The 27,041-nt window shown below is 39.5% G+C and overlaps 1 protein-coding gene across 8 annotated transcripts in view; it reads left to right on the top strand.

The window, feature by feature from the left end:
- Positions 1-27,041, top strand: part of chd6 (chromodomain helicase DNA binding protein 6) — an 88,890-nt gene that overhangs the window by 10,357 nt on the left and 51,492 nt on the right. For all 8 annotated transcript variants that reach the window (XM_067504001.1, XM_067503999.1, XM_067504003.1 and 5 more), the window contains exon 2: positions 6,042-6,091. In XM_067504001.1, the coding sequence (XP_067360102.1) occupies positions 6,062-6,091 (30 nt within the window). In that variant the 5' untranslated portion in view covers positions 6,042-6,061. The remainder of the gene's footprint in view (positions 1-6,041; positions 6,092-27,041) is intronic.

Here is a 27,041-nt window from a genome sequence, read left to right as displayed (position 1 = left end):
AAACCCATATCTCTAACGGAGATAGTATTTCTGAATGGTCATGTGCAAGCTAGTATAAAAATGTCCATCTCATTGTTGTTTTCAGAAGGTATTGATGCACACAAATTTTGATGTGAACCTCACATCATTGTAGTCTGGACAAAACTGGGAAAGCATGTGACTTAATGCAGTTTTTTTTTTTTTTTGCTGCTCACAGATTATAAAACATCCGATTTGCATCACATGGAAGAGGTGAAGAACTGAACTGGGATTCTCTGTGTGGTTTTTCTCTCTTTAAGGAAATTTTTTTTGTTACATTGCATTCACGTCATGGTTGGGGAATATATCATTATTATCATTAGTTGCTTATTAAGCACAATGGATTTTTGTTAAAGGGGATTTAATCTTGTTTTGCACATCAAAGTGTGTGTGTTCCAAAAGGTTTTATAACACCTCTTGTGTCTGCGTTGAGTTCAAAAGTACACATTTAAAAATATAAAAAATCTGGAGGTGTGGAGATGGAAAGTGGAAAGGAAATGATGCTAGATGTCTGTAGCCCACTCCCTATTTCTGCTGTAGCCGTGAGGCTAGACGACTTTAGTTTGGCTTTAGGAACTGATCTTTTCACTTATTTATTTTTGGACATTTAACGTTCCAAAAATCAGTCCAGTAGTATTTTTATTTCATTTTTTTTCTCCCCTCTTTTGTGGAGGGATGATGAAAGATTCCAGAAAAGCATGTTCAGTGTTAAATATACCGTCTGAAACGAAACATTTAGCGTGTGGACTTGATATTATGGACTGAGATGATGATTGTATTTGCTCTGGAGGAGGAGAGGTGATTTCTTTTAAGAGCTTCCAGTGGTTGGGCAGCCATGTGGAACCAGTTGCTGTCTCAGACCTTTTTTTTTTTTTTTCATCGCTTCCATATTGTATATTCAGAGGATTTGGAGTATTTGATAAGGGTCAACGTATTCGCAGCTGACATTAAAAGGCGCGAGCTGAAATGTGAATCTCGACTTTAAAAAGGACGACTTGCCACTTTGAGGTGAAGGTAAATAAACCCAGCAGAGGTTAGAATCTGATTTCTACGACCCCTGAGGAACTTAAACAGGAGACATTTCCTTTCTTTAATTCACACTTGGAGTGAAAGTGTTTGAGTGGTCATTTTAGCCACTGTGCGCTGCCTGGCTCTGAGGTGTTTCAGGGGGTGTATACCAGCAGTGACAGTGGTGGATATGTGTGACTATGGCTGTCGCACGTCTGTGTCTAACATATGTTTATTGGTAACCTGACTGTACCTTTATCGCTCTCGGGACATGAGTGAGAAGCCATGTTTTTGTTGACTCCCTTTAGCATCGGACTGTGATAATATAACTTTCCCCAGTTAATTTGATGTTCTAGCCAAGTTTTCTTAAAATGGGAAAACATCCAAAATAAAGACTTTAAACATAAAACTTTCTTTAAAAGGCTCTAAAATTATAGGTTTTAAACCATGCAGACATAATTTTAAAAGTGCTGAATATAGGAAATGGGACACTTTTATGTTTGTCATTAGCTTTTAAAATAGCAGCATCTTTGAGGTTTGACCACACAATTTCATTTATAGCGCACGATGAAAGTAATTTCCTATTTTTTTTTTTTTCCTTTTTCTTTTCTTCTGCTAATTACCCAGTGGTGATTTGTAATATCTAAGTTTAGCCCAACATAATCAGTGCGGTGCAGCAATCGTCAGTGTGTACATAGGAGGTTGGTGGGTTAATGTTTTCACTGATGAGAAAGTGTCTTTCAGGTTTCCTGAATTTGCAAAGGCCTAATCAAACAGACCGAAACAAAGTAGACTGACTCACTTGAGATTTTTTTTTTTTTTTCTGCTGTAGGGAAGATTATACAGGGATTTCCCTACCATAGAAGGGCTTAGACATAGTGCCTAAGTGTTTTTTTAGGAGCGTCTTAATCCAAATGAATGTAAAAAGGCATTTAGGTGACACATCAGAATGAACGTAAAAACTCTGGTAAGAAGTCTTTATGCTGGGGGGAGAAAAAAAGGACCGTTGCCTCAGATAAGTGGCAACCTGGCAACAGGAATGACCTTCCATACCCTGTGAAAGGGCGGAGTTCCATGAGCCGAATGCCGTGGGACAGACGCAAATCTGCAAGCTATTCAAAAAGCTTATTGATTATTGCTCTGCGCCTTAACCTCAAGACCGTAGTTGTAGTGGACGTTACTCTGGTTGTTGTAACTAAGCTGTACCTGGATCATTTCCCCTCTGAGCACAGGTTTAAATTAAGACTGCACTGCATGTGCATCTGTCAAAAACGGCAGGTCCGCTGCTTCTTGTAGTTCCAGTGTGTTCAGGGACACTAGCACCTTCTACCCAAATCGCTTTACACAGCTTCGCGTTCACCCATTCACACTGGCAGTCGCCCCAGTGCAGTGTCAATCGAGTCCTGTAGTGTGTGTCTTTGTGGGGCGACCACGGTCATTTCAGGCTGTACTATTACTACGCACAGTCTCCTTGTACTGTGCTCAAGCATGAGCTGACCTCTTCAGTGGTCAGTGGCTAGAGCACTATACCCTGAACTGGGACAATGGAGCAAGCACACTAGTCAGAAGGACTGAAATTTGGTGGTTGATCTTATTAAATCAGTTTATCACTACAGCTATTTTTATAATCACATTTGATGTCTTTATAGGGGGATTAATACATTTTAGTAGTTACCTACTTTAACTACTGCTTTAACTTAGTCCCGTTCTTACCTCAGGTTACATTTCATTGCTCTCCTCCAACTTAAGGAATAAAAATAAAAATAACTGTAGACAAGGACAGTGGCTCAAAGTATTTAAATTGTTTCTTCACTCTCTACTCAGTCTAGTGTTGTGCAAATTAGCCTCTGATATCTTTAGCCCAGTTCTGCAACAAAGTGCCACCTGCTCTCATCATTTTATTAAATGACTAGAACTCAAACGCTGATAACTTACAGCTACACCCTAAACATGAGAGTCGGATTTAAAGTTTGTGGCGTAGATGCTCAGTAAACATTGTGTAGGTTATATAAATAATCTACATAGCAGCAGATGTTAAATGTGTTTTTTTTTGTTTTTTTTTGCTTTAGAGACCTTCAATCAGAAGTTAAACTTAATCTGATTTATTGAAATTATAAAAACAAAACTTTAACTTGCAAAACTGAAGAGACTAGCTGCCTCACCCAAGTAGCAACTACAAAAAAAATACTCAGTGCACTCTGATTTTTGATCTGTCAAATTTGCCTTTTAGTGCCGTAGCAAGAAAAACAATCTACAGAACATGTTCTGTGCAGCAGCAGTTTGACTATTAACACAGCATTCAGCTTCCTTTCATCTTGGAATGAGAAAGTAAACACAACCTGTACAGACTTCAGCCAAGACACATCACTATAATGTTACGCAGAAATACTTTCTGCATCCTGAGGTGTGAAGTTAAGTCGGTTGCCGTATTCTTTTTGGGTTCTGGTGTATTTTATGAGCGACTCTCACTTTAGTTGATTTTAGATTAACGTTGAATATATAACATTTTGGCAATTATTATATTTTAATAATATACAAACCGTTAACTTGAAAGTTAACAATGATACATAATCTTGAGGGTTCAAAAGTACTTTTTAAAAAAAATAACAAAGTTGGGGCAACTGTGGCTTAGATGGCAGAAAACGGTTGTTCATTAATATCATGAGCAGAATCAATTACTGACTTTTTCAGAAGTGAGCTTCTGTGTTAAGAGTTGAAAATACTTGATTTGATGTCGTATCTGTATTTTTACTAAGAAGGCAAATATACTACATCATAGTGAAGCATCAATACTGATCACAGATCATGATAAAACCATAGAATGAGATAAATGGGGGAAAAAAGGCAAAACATTTTGGAGAGTTGGCCACAATCAGGCAATTGTGAGTCTGTTTCAGTTTGCTAGTTAGTTTTATTGGTTATATTTAAAACGATGTTATTGTTAAAGTTTAACTCATTAATATTATCTGTGGCACAGCTTCACTGCTGTGGCAGTTTAAATTAAAATGGGAAAATTTCCGGCACTTTCTTGGAACTGCAGCGGAGTTTGGCCTTTCAGAGTGGAGATGTTTAAAGATGGTCTGTGTGTCAATACAGCTTCAGTTCAGTTCAGCTTTAACCAGAAATGGCATCGATCAACAATCAGCAAAATGTGAAGCTATCGCTAATGCTATTGTATTTTTTTAGACTTAGACTCACAGCTGCTGACTGACACAATGATTGTTGAGAAATTTGAAGTAAGTTACATTGACGTGACAAAACGGGGTGAATTCTTCCTCTTTGCACGGATTCACGTTAATAATCTTTCATTAAGTTATGGCCACAATTGGTGAAGATCGAACACGCTCTTCTGGGGTGCGACACACACATATCAATGATTCGGAAACATTGCAGACTGATCAGGCAACTGCATGACTCATTCCACTTGCCCCATCACAGAGTTTACTTGCCCCAGGAAAGCGGGGAAGGATTAATGTTGAGCCCTGCTCCAGCTTCCAGAGGAGCAGTGTGGAGCTGTGTGGAAATATTTCTGTCTCCTAATTATTGATCAACAGTGTCATGGAGGTGTCACACTAGTTACAGTACAGTAATTATTGTGCAACCACTAACACTACTGCTACTTATAAAAGGGGAAAACCAAAAAAATGTTTCCTCAAATATGATTCTGTACTGATGCCTGCTGTGTGCGCTGGGGCTGTCCAAGGATTAATCATCAGAGAACTGTTTTAAATTCCTGGAGTGCAGTCAATGCAAATAAATGAATATGTGCCATTTCAGCATTGAATTGGGAGCTTAACTTGTGCTGTGTTGCCAGTTAATTACCGTCGGTTGAATTAGGTTTTGTATTTTAATTGTGGAATCTCTCTGCAACGTGCTGAAATCTGTGGTGGCGATTTGTGCTGTAAACTTTCTTTTTGTTTGTTTGTTTGGAGATGTGATGATCAGTTTGCTTCTGGGACCTGTTGATGGAGAAATGTTGACGCACCACCTTCACTCCTAAATTTCCCAGATTCAGGATGGAGGCTCAGAAATAACCCAATGCCTTTTTTTTATTAATGAAGCATTAGTGGCATTTGGATGCTTTCCTGAACATAAAGCAGATAAACACTTTGGAGCATATGTTAACTGTCGTTACGCCATCTAGACACAAATTAGTGCAGAATTGAAGAGAAAAGGATTCACACAAATGTCAAATATGTTGACCTTTAGTAAGATGGTTAGAGCCTGCAGGTTTTCATGTAAGATGAGTTTCCATCCACTCTAGAATTGTCTACAGGTGTCTTTAAAGGGAGCACAAAGCCTCTGGTTGGGTGGCCGGTCTCTGTTCATTGTCTAACGGTGTAGTAATGGTTCAGGTGTGAGCTGTGTGTGTAATATACTGTACCTGTGTATATCAGAATCCTAGTGTCGTGGCCTTTCCTACTGAGCCTCCTCGTTCTCTTATTTCCTCTGCACGTCCCTAATGTGGACGCTGACAACGTGAAAGTAATATAAGCTTCGACTCTCCTCATCCTACTGTTTTGGGTGGCAAACATCATTATTGTCCTTTTACAGCCGTAGATTTGAAATCTCCTGTTAGCAGAAACCGAGCAAAGAAAAGGTCACTGGAACAAATTTCCTTTAGCAAGAAACTAGATGTACAACTGTAATTGTACTTGGAACCTGTGTAACTGGAGGTTGAAGGAGGTTTTAGCTGGACAATGTTGGGCTTCAAAAAATGTCTCCCAATATGGCGTAGACATTTTTATTTAAAGGTTCATCCTGAGTATAACTGTAAGCCAAAACACATCCATCATTCTTTTAGTGATTTCATCATTTCCTTGGTGGTTATTTAGCGTATGTGCAGTATGAATTTCATTCACCATAATTTTTTTTTTATATATATATATATATATATATATATATATATATATATATATATATATATATGCATTGCAGAACTTGTACTGTTGAATGGCGTTTGTTTTGTGTGCATTTCTGGAAGTAATCTGAATCGTGTCCTTTTCTGTTAACAGATGCAGTGAAGGGATAGAAGATGAAAATACACAAGAAGGACAAGCAGCAGGTTTGTACTGTAATCACACACATGCGCACAATAGAAAAGTAGGTCATTTTAAAAAGCCCTCCATGCACACAGCAGCAGCTTTGACACTAAATAAAACATGAATTTCAGGCTTCAATCTTGACTCTTTAAGTGTGTAAGTATTGGAATTATTTGCATTTCTCTTAATTCTATAAAGTGTTTTGTACCTTGCTGTTATTAGGACCCTGATAAGACTAATGCTATTATCGCTGTTGGCAGTGGTGAGTTAAGTGTCACATTAAAAGTGAACACTCCTGCACGACATTGATTGGGAGGATTTGCAGTTATGGTGTCAGTATTTTACAGATAAAAAATAACATGCATGGGCACAGCAGGTTATAAAAGTAACGTGGTCATCACATTATGGTGTCGTCTGTAGATTTTGCTCTTTCTCTATTCTCGGCTCAATCCTTGTAAGTTTGAATAAAACCAAGGCAACTACAAGGTAAATGGTTAGCATTTCTGTTTTTCTTAGGTGCTTTTATAGTTTTAAGACATTGTGTTTCTACATAATTGTAGTTTTGTGTTAGAAACTCTTTCTTAAATTGCCTCTAGTTTTATATGAAACGATGTGTGTGAGGACCAGAGGTCGCCTAGAAGCTGGTGGTATGTGGGTGTAGATGAATGTAAAGATGTGCACTTGATTCTTTTCATGCACTGCAGATATATAAAGCAGACTGAATCATGTAATTATCTTTTCTTTATGCAGAAAATATGATATAATACGCGGACGTTGTGGGTCAAGCCCCTCTTTAGCATAGCTAATTGTTGGGGAAGTGGGTGTAGAGCCATTCAGCAATGCAAATACTAATTAAGGTATATTTCATAATCTGGGGAGGATTGTTTCTAAATTTAGCAGATTCTTGTTTGTCCTGGAAAAAAAATAAGAACATTTAAAATACTGCTTATATGCTCTACATACTTCTCATGCTATTATTTGACTGTTTTGAATAAGACAAAAGTATATGCAAAAATTCTCACAATGCAACAAAACTGAGTATTTATCTTTTTTTACTAAAAGTCCCACGTTGCAGTGCCTTGACTTTGCTACACCTGGGAATTACAGGACTATAAACCAGTCAGTGATGATGCTAAATATGTTTAGTAGAAACTCGATCAGCTAAGAAGATATTTAATTCAAACTCCATTATATTTATCAGTAAAATCTTTAACGTCCATAATAACGTAGAACGTCTCGTAGCAGGCTGTATATCTTAAGAAATTCCACCGTATGTGTTGCTCCACTGCATCTTTCCCCCTTCACAGCCAACACCGGTTGTATTAAGTCACCTGAAAAGTGTCTCTCCCATTTCTAGAGTTCGTCAACCCTCCACCCTTATGCTGTAGGATTGTTCTGTTCATGTTACTTTGGTGTTTGTTGTTGCATTCTGATGAAGGCCGTAATATTTATGACACAAGCTGAGCAGTGTGATGAGTCAGAGTTTTTGTTAAGTGTGAGGTGACACTGCAGTCTCTCAGCTGAGGCCGAGGCCGAGGACTCTGTACTGCAGCGACGAGGTGCTAGCTCTTTCACAACAGTGAAACCTGATCGTTTGTTGTCAGAGCTGTTTATTCACTTTATTATTTTGTCATTTTATTTAAGTAAATCGTCTACCATTTTCTTAATAAGACTGTTTAGGACTTATGTTTAGTGTCTGCTCATCAACCGCTCACAGTTTCCTATCAGCACAGTTTCAGTGAAATAGTTCTTCTCCTTATACAAAAATAAAACCCACAAAGATTCTTCTGAAGGATGTTTTTCTAAAGCATCTACCTTAACAAATGGCACATTTATAAAAATAGAGCACATGATTTTTATTTTATTGGCTGGTCTGGTGCATGACTAAGAAAACACTTTGCATGAAATGCTTCTATAATCTTACTGACAAAAGTGCATTCACCCTTTGCTGCTGTGCTCCAAGCAGATTTAAGTTGTATACGTAGTAGGATTCCTAATGTTGACCTTATTTTTATTTATTTATTTTTTATTTATTCTTTGAAAGGGTGACAGAGCTCTGCTTTTTAGACTTTTGGAATTAAAAAAAAAATGTAATCCTACACACTACAGTAGGACTATGTGTGATAAAAGTACACTGTGCTGAGACATACAGATAAACACAGTGATTAAAATAGAAAACATATGCAAAAATAAAACCATCCATGCAGATTATGACAACCTAAACGCAAACTTGACACAATATATTTTTTAAGCCAGTTCTTAAGTGGTTGTGCTTTTGCGGACTGTGTAAACACTTTGAGCTTGAACAAGAATTCACTGTACTTCCAGACACCAGCTGCCTAGTTGTAGATGCACCAGTTTGACTTTGAAAAAGATGTTAAATTTGATATTTTCTTTTCAACAACAAACAAACTAGATCCATTTTTATTATTGTAGTAATATTTTATTATTATTTTTAGGATTGATTTCGGTTTACTGAGGCAAATGAGGTAAAAAAGGTGCCATTTAATTGGCCAACACAATGCCTTGCTGGATGACTGTCTGTCTTTGGCAGTCGGGATGTCAAGATAGAATTTCTAACTTTCTACAGTACATACATAATTTTTATTATTTTTTTAAATAATAGGACATTGCACTATGCAACCAGCCTTACAATGTAACTTGTAAGGTAGTGGGTCAGTTTCATTTCAACACGTCTCTAGCGAGGTTTGGAGTTGGGCCTTGAACCGTTGATGTTTGGGTCATTGGGCGGTCATTCCACCCACTGCAATGTCTGCCCCTCTAAATTATTCCTAATCTTAAAAATTAGGTAAACTGTATCGTCTAAATGAAATCACTTCGAGGGATGTCCCGATGCTGCTGGTGTTGCTGGGACGGAGTACAAGTTAAATTTGAGGACTGACACAAGTGCTAAACTGCACTGCTTTTAGTATGAGTTGCTGAACAGTATAATCCTCAGCAATCAAGAGCAAGAGCGGAAATTCTCACGCATTCTCCTGCCAAAGGCGACATGTGCTTATTAAACTTTTGCTGAAAAGAACAAATAGAAAAAAGATGACCAATGCACAGATTTGAGTCAGTAAGTAGTTGTTAGGACTTTAGCACCGCAGACTTTACTTCTGTTGTCATCAGCTATCTTAAAATGACCCCACCTGCAGACTCTATGTATCGGAGAAGTTTTAAGGGTAAGGGCACAAGTGGGGGTGGGGGGGGAGGTCAACTCGCTATTGGAAAGAAGAGGGTGAGAAGGTGCGGTGGGTAACTGTGGAAAAGGAATATGAAATATCAAAACACTTAAGTCAAATATTAAGTCTTGATATATATTGATTTCTATGCATTTAAATAGCTGTGTTTTTCCCCACACTGAGCTACTGTTGGCGTGTGCTTGGCCTCACTCTTGTTAAACTGTGTTCGTTTTTGCTAAATCTAGTAATTATATTCTAGTAATAAAGTGAAATCAAATCAAAGGCCATTTAGAAGGATCTTGTCTCATTTCCCCTGTTTTACATGTTGGATGCATTTTATTGGTTTGTTTATTTGACTTGTGCACAGTTATTAACAGGGGTTTGAAAAGGTTAAACTCTTAACATATCAGGTTAAATGAGTTTATGTGAGCTGGCGTGTCCCTATAATAATAATTGAACTGATAGTTTTCTCGGTCACATGGTTTTTATTATCTCAGCAGAGGAATGTTTTTGTTAGCTTCTTGTAACACTTGTAGTCCACATCCAAACCTGATGCTGAAGATGAAGTTATGAGAAGCCTGCAGGATGATCTGAGTCTTTTATCAGTTTGTTAAGAGAGGGGAGGTGATGGGATTTCCACTGATGCAGCGAAGGCGTGTCCAGTTTATCTTTTCAAGTGGCCATCAAGTTATCTGCTTATCAGCTCATTACATCTTGAAACGGCTGAACGATAGCGTCGCGATGAGCAGAGGGTTGGATGTGGAAATGTTTAGAGAAGGCAGGAAGAAGAGTGACAACAAAGGAAAGATAATGAAGCTGTTGGCAGACTCTCCCAGCATAAACAAAACCTTTCAAAGTGAGAAAAACTGACTGTAGAGGTCAGTGATGCAATATTTGTTCTCAGATTGAAGCAAGGCAGATGATTTCAGTGCGTTTTATTCTTGAAGTGTACTTTGGTAATCAGACCTGAACAAGTGAACCTCATCTGTTCGTTCATTTAGGTTATTGTGTTTGTCAGTGTGAAGCCTTTGTGACCAATCGTTTGCTCGGCATCTGTGAGTGTTTGATGCTTTTTGGGCTTTGATTAACATGGTTGACATAGAAGTGCTGGCTGTGTTACTATCCACAGCTTTAGAAGGAAAAACCAACTTTGGAAATAACGCTAGACTTTTTCTCTACGTTATAATACGGACATGTGAATGCAGCGTTTCTCACCTATATTCTTTTTTTGTTGCTTCTGTAGTAGAGGAAATATTCCAGCTGCTCTGAATATTTGAATAAAAGTGAAAGGGCATTATGGAGAGCTCAGATGTCTAATTAGGGAAGGCGCATTGGGTTGGGATGCAGAATGCCATGGGATCGAACCCCGCCCCACCAAGTGTGGCCTCACCCAGCCACCAAAGGATACCTTGGTGCCGACCCCCCCCCCAAGCCCTGGTGGGGGTTGAGGCAGAAAGGGCATCTGGCGTAAAAACGCATTCCAAATCAACCTGCGGAACACGTTGAAAGGGACAGTCCGAAAGCCGCCTCTCTTTGAATTAATCATAAGTTACTGTTATTATAGATTTATTTTATAAAAAAAAGAAAAAAAAGATTTTATTTATTTTTTTACTATTTAAGTCAGAAAATGATGAATCACTTCAACAAACCCATACTATAAAAGAGAGAAGCAACAAATGGCCACATTTTAGAAATTGGGGAACATGACCTAAAAAATGTGAGATGTTTCAAATCATGTGAAACATTTTAGGATTTATCCATGTGGTTCCCCATGTGGGGAAGCAGGTGCCTTTGTGTAGTTTTTTAAATATTCCCTATTAAGATAATAGAATTAACAGGTCATACACAAGGAATCACTGCAAGGGCTTTTTATAGAAATTTAAGAAACCTGTCTAAAGCAATGGAGTAAAGAGGAGTCCTTGGGTTACTGTTGAACTCTTTTGTTGCTTTGTAACAATCACATTTTTAATATGTTTTTATTTTTCTATTGCAGAGAACTAGACAGACAAGAAATACAGAAAAATAACCAGGGATTTATCAAGTAGACTGATTTACTACTCTTGTGTGGTTTTGTTTAGTTAATTGAACATTGTTGGGTTTTTATGCATTTTAGACATTGAGAAAAGTCACCATTTTCCTAATTCAGACAGTCAATTAGTTTGACAATCTTATTCCATTTTGTCATTTGAAAGACTCTGCACCTCATTTGTAAGGCACTTTGATTGGAAAGCAAGGAAAACGCTACTTGAAGTGTAATTAGAGTTATAAAAACGTTTCCTTTCAACATCTCTGGATTGAGCCATTGTGGACCATGGAGCTGAAGGGCTGAGTTGAGGTCCACCAGAAGCTGTGTGGTGGCAGTGTCTCAGATGTGGTCTACCTGAAGCCAGCACAGAGATCTGAACAGTGATGTGACATATTTACTTTTTAGCTGTTCAAAAATGAGACCTGCAGCTGTATTTAGATTATCTGGAGATGTTTGTTTTTAGATATGTAGATAGATGTAGTTTGTGGGTTGGATCCAACCTTTCAGATGATCAAGAGGGCACAGAGTTGTGGTCAGTAAAGTGTAATGGTAATTAAACATAATCTAAACGGGTCATGGCTCTACATCGAAACAAGTTTAATCGGTTCAGTAATGAAGCATGTTAAAACTTTATTAATACCGGTAATATCACATTACAGTGCAAGTCACGGCAATATTTGTTTTGTGGAGATGTCTCTGATAAGTATTGTTGCCACAACTACTGAAACACTGAGCCACAATCAGTGCAGCTTGTTTAAGAACAAATAAATAACATGGTATCAGATTTGTGGTATTTTATTGTTTAAATTATAATTTTTTTGACTCAGATCTTTTGAGTTTTCAGAATCCAGCTGAGCTAAGAGAGTGTGAGAAAAGTGACATGCCATTCAAAATGCCAGACGGTGCAGCTGTTTTTGCTTAACAAAGATGAAGGTCTCCTACTTTATCAGCTTGTCGTGTGTGTGTGTGTGTGTGTGTGTGTGTGTGTGTGTGTGTGTGTGTGTGTGTGTGTGTGTGTGTGTGTGTGTGTGTGTGTGTGTGTGTGTGTGTGTGTGTGTGTGTGTGTGTGTGTGTGTGTGTGTGTGTGTGTGTGTGTGTGTGTGTGTGTGTGTGTGTGTGTGTGTGTGTGTGTGTGTTCCATGTAGATCTGTTCCTACAAAAGGCCCAGCAATGTCAGACCTGTGTACAACCCAGGCGAAGAGGGACTGCGCCATGGATGTGCATATGTTGACCCATCCAAAAAGGGTGTTAGCCTAGCTTGAGTGTTAGCCACATCTCAAATTCTGCTTGCTGTTGCCGTTGCGAGGAAACGGCAGCATTGATGAGACTGCAGTGGTGCTCACGGTCTATATTTGTGTCACAGACACTGCGTGAGTGTTGCTTGTTTGTGAGGCAGCATTATTGATTCATCGGCAGTGAGATTGCAGGCAACCACCCTCAGCTGTGTTCAGTCGCTTTTACTGGGCTGGCAGAGCCTGCAACACTGCAGCACGTCACTGGAGGCTGTGTCTTTTGTGTGCATGCTTGTGACTGAGAGAGTGTGTGTTGGCATGATAGAGAGCCATGCGTGTGGTGGTGTGTGTTTTCCTTTTTTCCAATATGCTATGTAGTGATCCACGTAAGCAAATTTAGCGGTAAAGCTTGTATGTTGGGGTGAGTGTGGGTGTGTGTGTAATTAAGAGACGCTGTTGTCAGTCATGTGTGTACATAGTCATGTAAGCAGATTGAGCCATGTATAGTCAGTGTGGGAGTGACGGAGAAATTCTTTGTGTGTGTGTGTGCCTGTGTAGACAGTCATGTAAGCACATTCAACCATGATGTGACGCCTGTGTGTGTGTGTTGGGTTGGGGGGGGCTGCAGTTCTGGTATTGTGGTGACGGATGGCAGTGGCTTGGGTTATGAATGAAAGTTAGCTGAGCAACTAATTTTGGCTTCTAGGTTACCTGTAACTGTGTGTGCAGTTGCTTTTCTGTACAATGAGACCAAGGAAGTGAACATGGAGAAAAGTGAGCAGTGTTTTTAAATTAAAAATATTGGTAATACATCATCTATAGTGCAACACTCATTGACGCGTAAACCAAGGTTAAAACTTGGCAGTGGCCCCTATCATGTCTGTTTTCCATGTGAAGTTTATTTCTCTGGCCCCATTAAATACACCTGCTCCCACAATGAAAAGGGGTTTGAACGTTACTATAGATTATTTCTTTCTATAAAATTTGCAGTTAGGGCTGTGGATTGATCAGTTACACGAGATGGCTTGTGATTACAGTAGAAGACGCAGGACATCCAGCACGTCACATGACCCTCTTGTAGAAAGTAAAACAGGATTTCACCTTTAATACTTGCTAAACATATTCCTAAACAACTTCATTAGGACTGAATAAAGGATCAAAATGTGTCTGTAGCGCAGGTACGAAACCTTTTTTTCCCCCAGTAAAATTCCAATACTGCAGAGTACAGATATCAAGCTTTTCTTTTCTCCACATCTGAAAAGATCTACATCTACATGTGACTTAATGTGATCATTTGTATGTAAACTAACATCCACACTATAGAATCATATTTAACGTCAGAAAAAAATCAGGTATTGTAGCTGCATGTACAACCTGTACAAGGTGAGCAAAGAATCACAATATGAAAGCAAAAGTCTGTAACACTTATGGAAAATATTACTAAAAATAATTTATTTTTGAATAAAGACTCATCTATGGTCTGTGATCCTTGGAACACAATGCAGATCTTTGTGATTAGACTGTTTACAGAGCGTGACAGGAGCAGTTTAAAAGTACGAGTTGAGAGGTGACATTTGCTAAGTGGTCATAAATTGAAAATCCTCAATTTATAGGTAATTTGAGTCGTTGCAAATGTAATGGTTGCACATTTAATAAAGAGGCTTTCCTCCTTTTTGGTAAGGAAAGAATTCTCACCGTGACACATTTCTTCTGAGACCGACTTGAATGAAGTTGCTACTGCACGTCATGCAGACAGCTCCTGTGATCTTCACTTAAGGCCGTTTATTGGAGGTGCATGTTTGCTCTGCTGTACGGCCTTTGTTTCATCATGCTTTTTGTGGCGGCACGCAAATGTGGCCTACTTGGCCAGCAGTGATTCGGATGTTAGTCATTCAGGTGCAAGTGGCCTACTTTACACCCATGTCCTTTATCGTTTTACACATTGCACACAGGGCTCTGAATGATCCCGCTTCATATTGTTTGAATATTTATATTAAAACTACTGGCAACAGTGTATAAGATCATGAACTAATTATGTTAGTTAATAATTTATGACTTGTGGTTAGGCCTGCTTGATACCCTTAAAAGGAAATCGGGTCAGACGAGCCCTGTTGGTCTTTTTTTGGGCCTTGTTGAAACTGGGCTAAAATATGATTCCTGTCATGACCTGTCGCTTCCTCTAGTTTAAGAGTCTCTATGTTGAGCCTCAGCCTCAGTGGCTGGATTGTATTCTACACTAAACAAGTTGCCATTTACAGATATCTTCTGCAGCTTAAGCAACTGAAGTATTTGTCAGTATGTAGAATAAACCGAAGCAGGTTCAGGAGGTTATTCCTCCTCTCTGGTGAAAACCTGACTAAGTAATAATACAATTTCTCTCTTGCTGTAGGAAAAATACTGCTGGTTAGGGAAAATAAGCCCTGGTTAGGTCCTATCTGGCCCAGCAGTATCCACACTGTTGTTTTTAGAGCCTTTGATTTCCAGTCCCTCACATGTCCACTTTTACAGCCTGAAGTGCTTTAGAGTAATTATCATAGAGGTCACCATTTCACAACAGATGATTATCTAAGGAGCTTTTAGAAATTTGATATAAAAGAAATATTATTCTTTATAATCTCAAGTTCTCCGCTCAAAATAAACTGAAGTGTGCATATTAGCTTATCTCCATATGATTTTCTGTTATTACAGGTACAATGCTAACATAGACCCCCAATAATTCCAAATTGCAGGAATAAAAGGAAAGAAAATTCACTGAGTGGAGGGAGAGGACTGAAGTGTTGGAGCAGCTTTTTGAAGCCTCTTTCACACATACGCAGGAATCCTGAATTTCTCTAGAATTGACCAGAGATGACCCAGACTTTCCTCTGCAAGTCCTCTAGTACAAAGTGCAGATTATGTGAGTGAGCCTCTGAGTGGATGGAGCTCGTTGCTCTGTCCAGAATTGTTGGTAGGATTAAAAATATGTGAATGGGAATGTTGATGTTTCTATCGGGCAACTGCTATGGTGTCTTTCTGTATTTTTTTTTTTTCTTTTCTTTTCTTTTTTTTTTTAAATTGCTTAGATGTGGAAAAAACACGTTCTGGCAGCATATGTTTTTTCTATCATGTGCATCCTGTATGCTCGGAGTCTGTTAAATGAAGCAGACCTTCTCCATGTGAAAACGCTTGTGACGATCTCCCACTGTGTGTGAAAAAGGCTTAAGAGAGAGTCCACCAGAACCTTAAATTAGACGGCGATTGGCAAAAAAAACTCACCAACGTATGCAAATGGTGGGTAGGAGACCATAAGGGAAAGCTGTTACTAATGTTTTTCTACTACTCCAATTCCAAAAAATTTAGAAAGATGTGAAAAGTTTTAAAAAAAAAAAAAAAAAAAGGAATGCAAATCTCATCGACCCATATTTTATTCACAATTATATTCACCTAAACAACATAACATATGTTTAAACTGAATTTTTACATTTCATGGAAAATGTTAGCTCATTTGGAATTTGAAACAAATGGAGGAGCAACTAATTAGGTTAATTGGCAACAGGTCAGTAACATGACTGAGCATAAAAGGAGCATTTCTCTCGAATGTAACGACATGCAAATGTTCACCAATCTGACAAACTCCACCAAAAAATGTGGGAACAATTTCAGAAAAATGTTCTTTAATGTAAAATTGCAAAGAGTTTAAAGATTCCACCATCTACACTATATAATATCAAAAGATTCAGAGAATCAGGAGGAATCTCTGTGAGCAAGGGAGAAGGCCGAAGGTCAAAACTGGATCCGTGTGATTGTTGGGCCCTCAGGCGGCACTGCATTAGAAACAGGAACACTCAATCACTGTCTCTGAACATGGTTGGCCAGGCAATCCACAAATGTCAGTTAATGACGTATCCTGCAAAGAAGAAGCCACATGTGAACACGGTCCAGAAACGCCGCCGCGTTCTTTAGGCCAAAGCTCATTTAAAATGGTCTGAGGCAAAATGGAAAACTGTTCTGTGGTCAGAGGAATCAAAATTTGACTAATGGACTAAAGAGCAGAGGGACCATCCAGCTTGTTGTCAGCGGACAGTTCAAAAGGCTGCATCTCTGATGGTATAGGGGGGCTTTGGTGCCTATAGCATGGTCAGCTTACACATCTGGAAAGGCTCCATCAATGCTGAAAAGCACACAGATGTTTAAGAGAAACATATTCTCCCATCCAGACAACGTCTCTTCCAGGGATGGTCTTGCATATTTCAGCAAGACAATGCTAAACCACATACTGCATCCATCACAACAGCATGGCTTCACAGGAGAAGAGTCCAGGTGCTGAACTGGCCCGACTGCAGTCTCGACCTTTAACCAAAAGGAAACATTTGGTGCATCAGAAAACAAAAAATTCGAAACATTTCGAAAAAATTTATGTTCTATTGTGAATAAAATATGGGTTGATGAGATTTGCAAATCATTACATTCTGTTTTTATTTTAGGTTTTACGCATCTTCCCAACTTTTTTTTGAAGTTTATGCTTGTTTGTTCTACTTCCAGAACGGTTTCGCATTGGGTGTATAATGGAGTGTAGAACTTAACTGCGCAGGACAAGAGCGAGAGGCTGCACTGTCAGCGCCACAACTCTCTCTTCTGATCTGCTAGTCTCACTCACCCAAAAATTACAACTTTTAATCGCCGTTCCTTAGCTGGCGCAGCTAAATGATTGTTTGCTTTTCCACGCTCTAAATTTCCGTTTCATATGTGACAATCTCATAGATCAAATGTTTGCATGCCTATTGATGATCATGATGATGATAATATGATTTATTGGTCAGCACTATTTCAGGTAAAATTCTTCAAGCCAAGTAAAGTTAAATTGAACAAGACACTGAACAGTTGTATTGGATTAAAATAGATTGTACTAACAAAGTGGTCATTGACTGTATTTTAATAAAAATTCTAGAACTTTTTTTGATAGCACCAGGATGAACTGTTTAAGTTTATGTATGTCTGACCACGCAACTTCTAGCTGATGGCATCTTGGAGCCAGATATCAGATAACACCTTCAGAGTTCTTATTGTGTCTGTGTCTCAAAGGGTCAGACTTGTTTTGGTGGCAGAGGGGGACATTCACAATATTAGGCTGGTGGGTCTAAAGCTGAGAATTGAAAATATTTTTTCATTTTATTGTTTTTAAAAAAAAAAAAACAATTATTCTATTTCTGACCCCCACCCTTTCACCCTCTGACGCTTTTGACTCCCACACTGCCTTTCACTTTCTCTTTAACCAAAAATGGCTAGCAGTTGACCTTAGCAGAGGAGCAAGTCCATCTTTTCTCCCTGGTTCATTCAGCCTCATTATTCTGCTGCTCATGTCATGTAGGGGCTCAAAAGAGAAACCTGCCCATGTTCCTCTTTTGCTGCTTATCCTTTTATCTCACCTACAGTTTTTTATTTTTTATTTTTCCACTAAACCAGACTTTAACATGTTTTCTTTATATGCTTTGCGGAGGCTCATCCTGCCAGATGACTGGTAAACCTGAAATTACTAGTGAAAGTTAAACAGACTTGGTTTGGATTGTGGTTATCGTTACTGTGTCCAACAAACAAAGTCACAAAGACAAGTTTGATATTTTGCTGAAATAGGTTGCTGAAATTATACAATCATCCCTGTAGTTATTGCTATGTTTGCTTGCAGCTAATTTAATGTTTGATTGTTTTTTTGACATGATATTCTATGAACCATCAGGAATTAACAGTGTGTAGTTTTAATAATGAGGATGTTTTTTGCTCATCACTGGTGACATTCTTAGCAAATCATTTGTACAACATGCAGTAGTTAGAATTGTCATTTTAATAGGACTTTGGCTCTGCAAATCAAAAGGTAACTAATGTTTTAGAAATCCTGTCAAACCTGATGTCACTTATTTTTAAAACAAGAGGATTTTCCAGTAGTCTTGTACAGATGGATGTCGGAGAGACAGGTAGATCACTATCTAGACAGAAGCAGGTAAAACCTTTTGACGTCTGGGCAGATAACTAAAGAAATCAATCCTTCTATTAGACAGACAGCTAGATGGATAGACAGTCAGGAGCCAGTGGCAAGGAGAGAGTTACCATGGTGACCGTGTGTTTACGTCCGCCCCCCTGCTCCCTGCAGCTTTGGCATAGAGAGCCAGTTTCCACGGCAACGGCCCTGATAGCCCCTCCCAACCCAACCAGTGACGGCCATTGAGCTTGGGTGGGTGTGTATGTGTGTGTTAGAGAGAGATTCATTGAGATTATTGCTCTAACCTGAAACAGGTAGTGCATCTGCATAGTGCTGGTTCTTGCTACATAAAAACAGCAGTTACGAAAAAGTAACGCATGCACCTACTCCACATCTTCCATACACCACCTAGTCATCAAGGTGACACGCATACCCTTTGCAGACAAAGGTGCACAGGCCTCATAAGGATTTTCGCGTAGACACATGCGCAGACGTCACTCGGTCAGTCATAGCACGTTGCGTGACCTGGCATTCTAGTCCCTCCACAGTGCTTGTGCTCTCTGTTCTCTGGTTTCTAAATACGGTCAAGAGCATCAGAAACAGCCACAGCCAATTTTAGCTACTTAATCACTCTCTCTGGTCTGCTGTCATAGGAACCATGCAGTCATCCTCTGACATCCTGCATCAAATACATGCATAGGTGTGTTTTGAAGGGAAGGCTTTGATATGTTTTGTTGCTAAAGACCTCTGAAGAATGTCAGGCTACATTTTCATCAGCCACATTCAGAGCTCAACCTTTCTCATTCAGTATTCCACATAATCACAGTAATGAGCTGGCACTGGCTCATTTTCAGAAACACAATCGCTTCCACTGCCAAGAGCATAAATGTGCTACAGTCTGTGGTGGTGACAGTGAGGAAACATACAGACAACGTACAGTTTCTTACATTGCGTACAGATGGCCAGAGCCCACGAACAGCCGTGCAAAGAGACAGAGTAAGTCATAGAGCAGACGGTAGGACATGCCATACATGGAACGTAATGTATATTAAACACTGTGACAGCTGGTGGACGACTGCTGTTTACGCACCTCAAGCCAACGTGCCAGTCATAATTTGTTTTTATGCATGAGGTTTATATTCAAGAAGCAGCACAGTGTATCATTAAGTAATGAGTTTAATGTGAATTTAATAATTAAAGCAGCAGCATATTTTGTACTAGTGCTGGTGGGAAGTTCTTAGTTATAATTTGATCCCTTTCCACCATGTCAGATTTAGACCTGAAGGTTCTTGCAGCCACGGCTGGTGGTTTGGTTTAAGGCCTGTGTGTTTTTATTTTTATTTTTTTATTTTATTTTTTTTTTAATTAATAATCTGGAAAACTGATTTTTAATTTTTTAATTTTATGTATATATTTTTTGAATCTGAGGAAGAAATTGTCATCCAGTGCAATAACGTTAACCAATATTTTGTCGTGTAAGTTTACTGATGATTTCAGGTTTTATAACAATCTGTGTTAATCTCAGTGAACAGAAGGTGATTAACAAAAGCAGTTTACTAACTGGCATTAATGCTCTCTATCCTTAGGCGCTTGTATCTTTTTAATAGCTCACATAGATTCGTGCATTACTTTTGCTTTCATATTTTGCTTTTCATTATATATTTGGGTTCTTCGAATATCCCTCTGTCTGTCCTATTTTTGTGACTGTAGTGTCAGGAAGGGCTTTAGGGCATTACTTTAGAATTGGGTTTGGGAGTCAAAGGTCAAGGTCGTGCTGACATCACATCCTTTCTTGTGATTGCAATATCACAGGAAAGCCCTGAAGAAAATATCATTTCTTCATGCACAAGTGTGGGAGTCTGGAGAGACATGCATGTAAACTGCAACTTGACTGGTTGGCGGAGGCATAAAACGGTGAGGTGGTTGTCCTACACACAGTATCACGGACTACATTAACTTCTGTGGTGAGAACGCTGTGCCATCCAGGAATGTACGGTGCCTTCCTAACTACAAGCCCTGTGTGAGCCCAGAGCTAAAGGCCCTGCTGAATGAGAAGAAGAGGGCTTTCTTCTCAGGGGACAGGGAGGAGCTGAGCATAGTGCAGCGGGATCAGGAGATGCAAGAACGGCGACAGGAAAAAAGTTGAACAGCGCATAGAGCAGAACAATGTCCCTGATGTGTTGAGAAGACTAAAGCACATCTTGGGCCATGGAAGGGAGGGGGGCGGCCACCAGATTACTGGAGACCAGGCTTGGGCAAATTAATTGAATCTGTTCAATAGATTTGATTCTGCCCAGTCCCCAGCCAACCACCTAGGCCTCTCTTCACGCCTCTCCAGGCCAGTTGTTTCCACACAACTGCAGCCTCTCACGTCTCCATTCCATGTGGAGCATTCTCCCCACAGCTCCAGGAAAACTGCAACTGATCACCACCCACCCCCCTCTGTCTCACTGTGGACCAAATGGGAAGACAGTTAAGAAAGACCAAAGCTAGGAAGGCCACAGGCCCGGACCATTTTAGAGCCGGGCTTCTCAGGGAGTGTGCAGACCAGCTCAGTGAGGTGGTCTGGTACCTGTGTTGTTCAGGGTCCTTTAAACAATGCCCCCTAGGGAGCTGAATCACTACAGACCTGTCACCTTAATCTCCCACCTTTTTATGAAGACCATGGAATGAAATGGTCTGCACAGTGCATTTTTACCTATCGGTACACCGCTTCTCTTTCACCCATTCGCAATCACAATCACACGCCGATGGGGGGAGCTGCTATGCAGCTGGCCAACGCTCAGCAGGAGCAACTAAGGTAGAGTTTAGAGTTTAGGTAGAGTCTTTTATCCAAAGCACTTTGCAATAGTGATTCCCATTCTCACACACACACTGATGGCGCTGGCTGCTATGCAAGGTGCTCACCTGACCCACCTGGTTCAGGCATTGGGCCCCATCTCTCCTGGAGTCCCCTGGGGGTACTGTGAGGGTCGTGTTCTTCAACTTCTCCAGTGCTTTTACCACCATCCAGCCGTCACTGCTGCAGTCGAAGCTGGAGTTGGCAGGTATGGCCCAACATCTGGCTGCATGGACCATCAACTACCTGACACTGACGGACCACAGTACTTGAGACTGCGTGACTGTCACCTGCCACTGTCACCTGCAGAAGTTCTTAGACTACACAGTCACAGCCGTCTAAGGAAAATGAGCAGGAATAGATGGGAGTCGTCACTGACTTTGTTGACTGGAGTGGAAAAAAAAAACATCTGCTGCTGCACCTCAACAATAAACTGAACTGGTCCATCAACACCGATGCCCTGTACAGGAAGGGCCAGAGTCCTCTCCACCTCCTGAGGAGACTGAAGTCCTTTGGTGTTAGCAGGGCTCTACTCCGAACTTTCTAGGACACTGTGGTGGCCTCTGTAATTTTCTACGCCATTGTGTGCTGGGCATGTGGCAGGAAGAGACTCAATGAGCTGGTTAAGAGAGCCGGCTGTTTTTTTCTTGTGCAATATTCGTTTAGGTGAGGGGAACTATTTTTGATTTAATGTGTGGTGCAATATCTAGTGCTTGTTTTTGCTGCTGGAACACTGGAATTTCACCATCATGAGAGCAATAAAATCTTATCTGAATTCTAGTTCTTCTTAACTTTGCTAATACAGATCCCTGCAGTGTTGGAAGGATGATGCCCATAAACTTTTTTCTTTCTTTTTTTTTTAACATTAAAAAAAAAAATTGCTGTAGACTGAATACGTTGGGGTTTAGTTTCACAAGAGGAACAGTTAAAATTTCAGCGTTGTTTGATGATATTTGCACCCTGATCTGTTAAACATAGAAAATTGTGGTCATATAAAAGGTCAGATAGATACTATAAAACCTCACAGTACTTTTCTTCAATTAAAATTTGGCTCATGTCATACAAAAGGTGACATTTTCTATCTGTTTAATGTATCTTGGTTGAAATTCCAGCTTTTGATCTTCAAGCCAAATGTATCCAATGGACAGAAACAATAAATAAATTGGCCTGGCTGTGCTAATATATTTGGCAGGGAGCTTGTTTATCCCAAGTGCCTTGGAATAACTTTGTTGTCAATCGGTTGTATAAAGTTTTGTGCTCAGATGAAACCTCATGTGACAGAATGCTTAAAAAAAAAAAAGCAGTGAATCTAACCCTGCTTTAGGTTTAGGGTTAAGAACATTAAAATAGTGATGTGTTTTTATTAAGTCTCGAGTAGCTTTTTAGTACAAATGGTTACAATTAACATGTCGTGACATGCATGCACGTGTCTGCATTTATTTATTTGGATCAAACAGTCTTTAGTCATTACCTGCTTATTTGCACATTATACTGTTGCTATCTGTATTAATTAGGTAATTTAATGGTTCTCTCTGTGCAGCTAATGTTATACAGCACACACTGTACTGTTTAATTCCACTGGGTTGGATTGTCAAATTCCATCTAGTGCAATGGGGTTATTTCATATTGAGCCATTAGTAAATTGCAAGTACAGCTGCTTTGAATAGCATTTTCAGCTCTAACCCTCCTCTGAATCGAACTCTAAACTCTGAAACCAAAACATCCGAATTAATCAAATCCAGCCAACTTACACCAATACAAAAAGCCAGGAACGCTTAACAATGGATATGCTCACATTTCTATATAAGCTGCAGGAAAGTGTAAGAATTAATTTGGTATCATGCATCAACTTCAGTATGACATTTGTCTTTTTCTCCCAGTGTTAAGGTTCCTTTGCAGTCTGTCCACTTATAAGTCACTGCATACAGTACTACTGCAGCTAAATGTGTCTTAATGATATTCCTGCAGGCTACAGATACATCCCAAAATATGCATTCAATAAAAGTGCCTCCAAAGAAACTGAAGTTACTTGCGGGTTTAGAAACATTACATCAGTTCTTCCTATAACTAAATGCTCATCCAGTATTGATTTGAACCTTTTGTGTTTTGGTGACCGTTTCTTTTCCTTTTCGCGGTGAATGTCATGCTTCTGGATTTCGGATTACATCATGTAGGTTTCATTAGTTTGTATGCAGGTTGTACTGGACACCACGGTTTGTTGTAGTCTCTCCAGAAGTTTTCTGCGGTGTTCTTACTACACCTGCTTGGTAATGGAGTTGAAAACAAGGTCAGACTGGCAGGTTTTTCTTGGAAGCCTCGGGGTGTTTGAGAACAGTTGGGAGGTTGTTACAGCGTTGTGATTTAATTTCAAGCTTGTGTCTTGGAAAGCTCCTGTGCCACTGAAATGTTGCTGAGCAAATCACTACGTTCACACCGTTTCCCACATTATTTTTAATAGCAGACCCTTTGCGCTGACCTTCCTGTGGTGTGGCAAACTGGAGACAATTTTACCTGCTTGGATCAATCATGTAGTACATTAATATTCATTATGAACTAGGATTCATTACACACACACACACACACACACACACACACACACACTGGCATTCACAGTAGAGGAAAGCGTGAGCAGAATGCTCTCACTTTGGAATTAGATTCAGTATAATTTGGGTTTCCTGGTCATTGTAGCAGTCTTTAATGAATTCAGCCTAATTCATTTAGCGTGACACAAACAGTGGAAATGAGTACAGGTCACAGACATGGCAATACCACGGAACAGAATATCTTTGAGGTTTCGAGATTCTTCCACGGTAACTTAAAATCAAGGCCCCCCAAAAAAAGAACCTCAGCTGAATCAAATATCAAACTATAATAAATAAAACAATGTAAATGGAAAACCGAGGCAATATTTGATACAGCTTCCAAGTCTCACTGACCACATTTTAGGATCCTGAGCCAAGCACCAGAAGTTATTTGTTAATGCTGCACAGCGTAGCACAAAGAAGCTTGTCAGGGTCAAATAATTTCATCACAGAATAATGACTTTAGTTTGTAATTTCAATTTATACATTTTTTATACTTTGTTGGATTAACAATGAAAATATGTGTTTTACCTGGAGGAGCTTTATGGTTCTGATCTCAGGGTTTTCCCCAGAAGTCTAAATGACATTTTGTCAAAATACAACAGCCCTGAAGTACCACGAGGTTATATCAGACATAAAATTAACAGTGCTTTTGTAAACACTATCAGAAGAATTTTTAAAGGAGTTATGTGTCAGCTAGATGGTTCGATAGATTTGTCTGACACATAACTTCTTTGGTGAAATTTTAAATGGTTGTAACAATACAAAAGATGTGATGAAAACTGGCTTTATGCTAAATGCACCACTTTCTCACATAGGCTCTATCAGATCGTTGACTGCAGTAGTTCAGAAACGCTCGGGTCACATACCAGCTTTATGTGACCTTGGAGGATTTCTAGTTTATATTTATGGTTCCAAGTGTTTGTGCAGGTATCAGTGTCTTGTAATATCTACAATTTATCTTTGAACTGAAAACGTGTTTCATGAATCAGAGGGGGATGTGAGGAAGCCAAAGCTCTGTTGATGTGCATCTGTTCTTCTTTAGTTTTACAGATATATCTATGGTGGAAATCCCCCTTCGCACATCTACTGTAATGCTGCAGGACTTCCTCAGCGAGATGATGCAACAAGGAAGCAGCAGCAAAACTAAGCATTAGCTTTGAGAAAAAACTTTGTTCTGCTGATACGCTTTGAAGGAGTTTAGGAGAATGGAGTCTGGCTACTGTTGTTTATCACATTCAGGGTGTTAATGGTGGAAATGGCAGAATACGGTTTGACTTCTCAACATCTTGCAATAACAGAATTACTAGGTGTTGGTGAGGGAAACGACACGGTACAACATTTTAAAAACGATGGATAATCCAAACAAAATTTTGAAACTGATGGTTTCCTGGTATATTCTTTGTTTTGTTTTTTTTAATGTCTTGGCCTTTTACAGAAGTTTGTGGCCGATCATGCTTTTATGAGTACATGAAGTACAGTAAGAACAAAGTACTTAGAGACATTTCTCAGTTGTTCTGTTGCACAAGTAAGGAACCATTGTGAAATGAATGGACCTTATCCTCCAAGTCATGTATGCAGGAATGGAATATCAGAATGTTCTCTCACAACTACTATTTTATTCAAATATTTAATTCAAGGCACAGAAAAGCTTGGCCAAAATATTTACCTCCTGGTAAGACCAGAAAACTAACTGGTACCTGCAGTCCAGGGTTTGTAATCAGTCCTCGGATCTTGTCTGTCTTGGTTGACTGTAGCAAAATGCCTCTTTGAGTGATTTGTCTTCACTGTTTCCCTGGTGGTCGAACCCACTGAGCGTAACTGATTATGTAATGACGTGTTCTCCGTTGAAGTGATGGGGTGGCAAGTCTTAGAACCAGCAGCTCCAACTAGCCGATTGGTCTGCTTTGGATTTTAGAAAACCAAGAAACGTCTAAACTGCAGACTTTGTGCTGCATCTGCTGTTTAAACCGGTGAGCTACCCAGCGACACTCATTTTGAAGACTGGGGTTTTTTTTTTTTTTATCGAAGCAATAAGAAGCGTGGTCCCATAAGTCTGCGAAAGTCCAAATAGACACAATGTGAAGCTGTGAGCATGGTTCTGTGTAGCATCTTTTTGAATCTGAAAAGACTAATGCTCAAGTGTAATTTGACATTTTGCTGTCATGATTAATGCTGACCACAGCCTCAGAACAACATGACAAAGCCTCAGTGCTCAGCTACAGTCAACATTTGTCATGTTCGTCGCCGTCTAATGTTTTCACCAACAACATTTGCTTTTCTGTGCATGGGGAATTTCCTCTGAGAATGCCTCCCATACAGAAAGTGATGTTGTCGTTTGGTAATAGATAAAAAGAAAAACTTCACACTGCGCAGCTGTATGTACTATTAACTTCCCACATCACTGTATACACCTGCAAAGGGGCTTCTTTTCAGCTGGACTGATGTAAAACACTTGTAGCAAAGTGGCATAGTAATAGTCCTCGGCCTTAGCTGACACAGGCTGCTCTGTGAGTAGAGGAGATGTTGAATCATATGCCAGAAGGAGCACAAACTTAATCACAGTACAAGACTCATCCAGCCTGTCCTTCACCCTGACAGCCTCCCCTCTATGAACTTGAAGTTGTTGTTGTTTTTGGGTTTTTTTTTTCCTTTCTCGTTCCTGTGTTTTAACTATATGAATGCTCAGGTTGTCCTGGTGGTAATGCTGTTTAAGGCTCTAACATCTGGGATTGCTAGAAGAATATTTTGCATATTTTAAGTGATGTGTGGTTTTTATTTACACATCACGCCAAACAGGATCAGAATCTGTGTATTTTATGATTTTTGATTCACCACGTCTCACTGCTTTGTCCTTAATTCACTCAGCGCATAAGAATAACAGCTCTCTCTCATCCTTTTCCTTCATCCCTTCATTATCATTCATTATCATTTCTGACTTGTTTCTTTTGGTTCTTTTCTCCCCACATCATTGCCTCATTTTCATCCTCTCTGTTCCTCTTCATCTTTCTACTCTATTTTATTTTTCTCCTTCTGGCTTTGTATCAGTCTCTTCACTCTTCTTTTCCCGTCCCTCTGGACAATGTTAATATGTGATTTGCATAGAATCATTGGGTCTGTTAATTCCAGTTAGAGCTGCATACAGTAACATTTAGT

This window comes from Channa argus, chromosome 5, assembly GCF_033026475.1.
Source record: "Channa argus isolate prfri chromosome 5, Channa argus male v1.0, whole genome shotgun sequence".
Lineage (NCBI taxonomy): Eukaryota > Metazoa > Chordata > Actinopteri > Anabantiformes > Channidae > Channa > Channa argus.
This window is presented reverse-complemented; position numbering and strand designations above follow the sequence as displayed.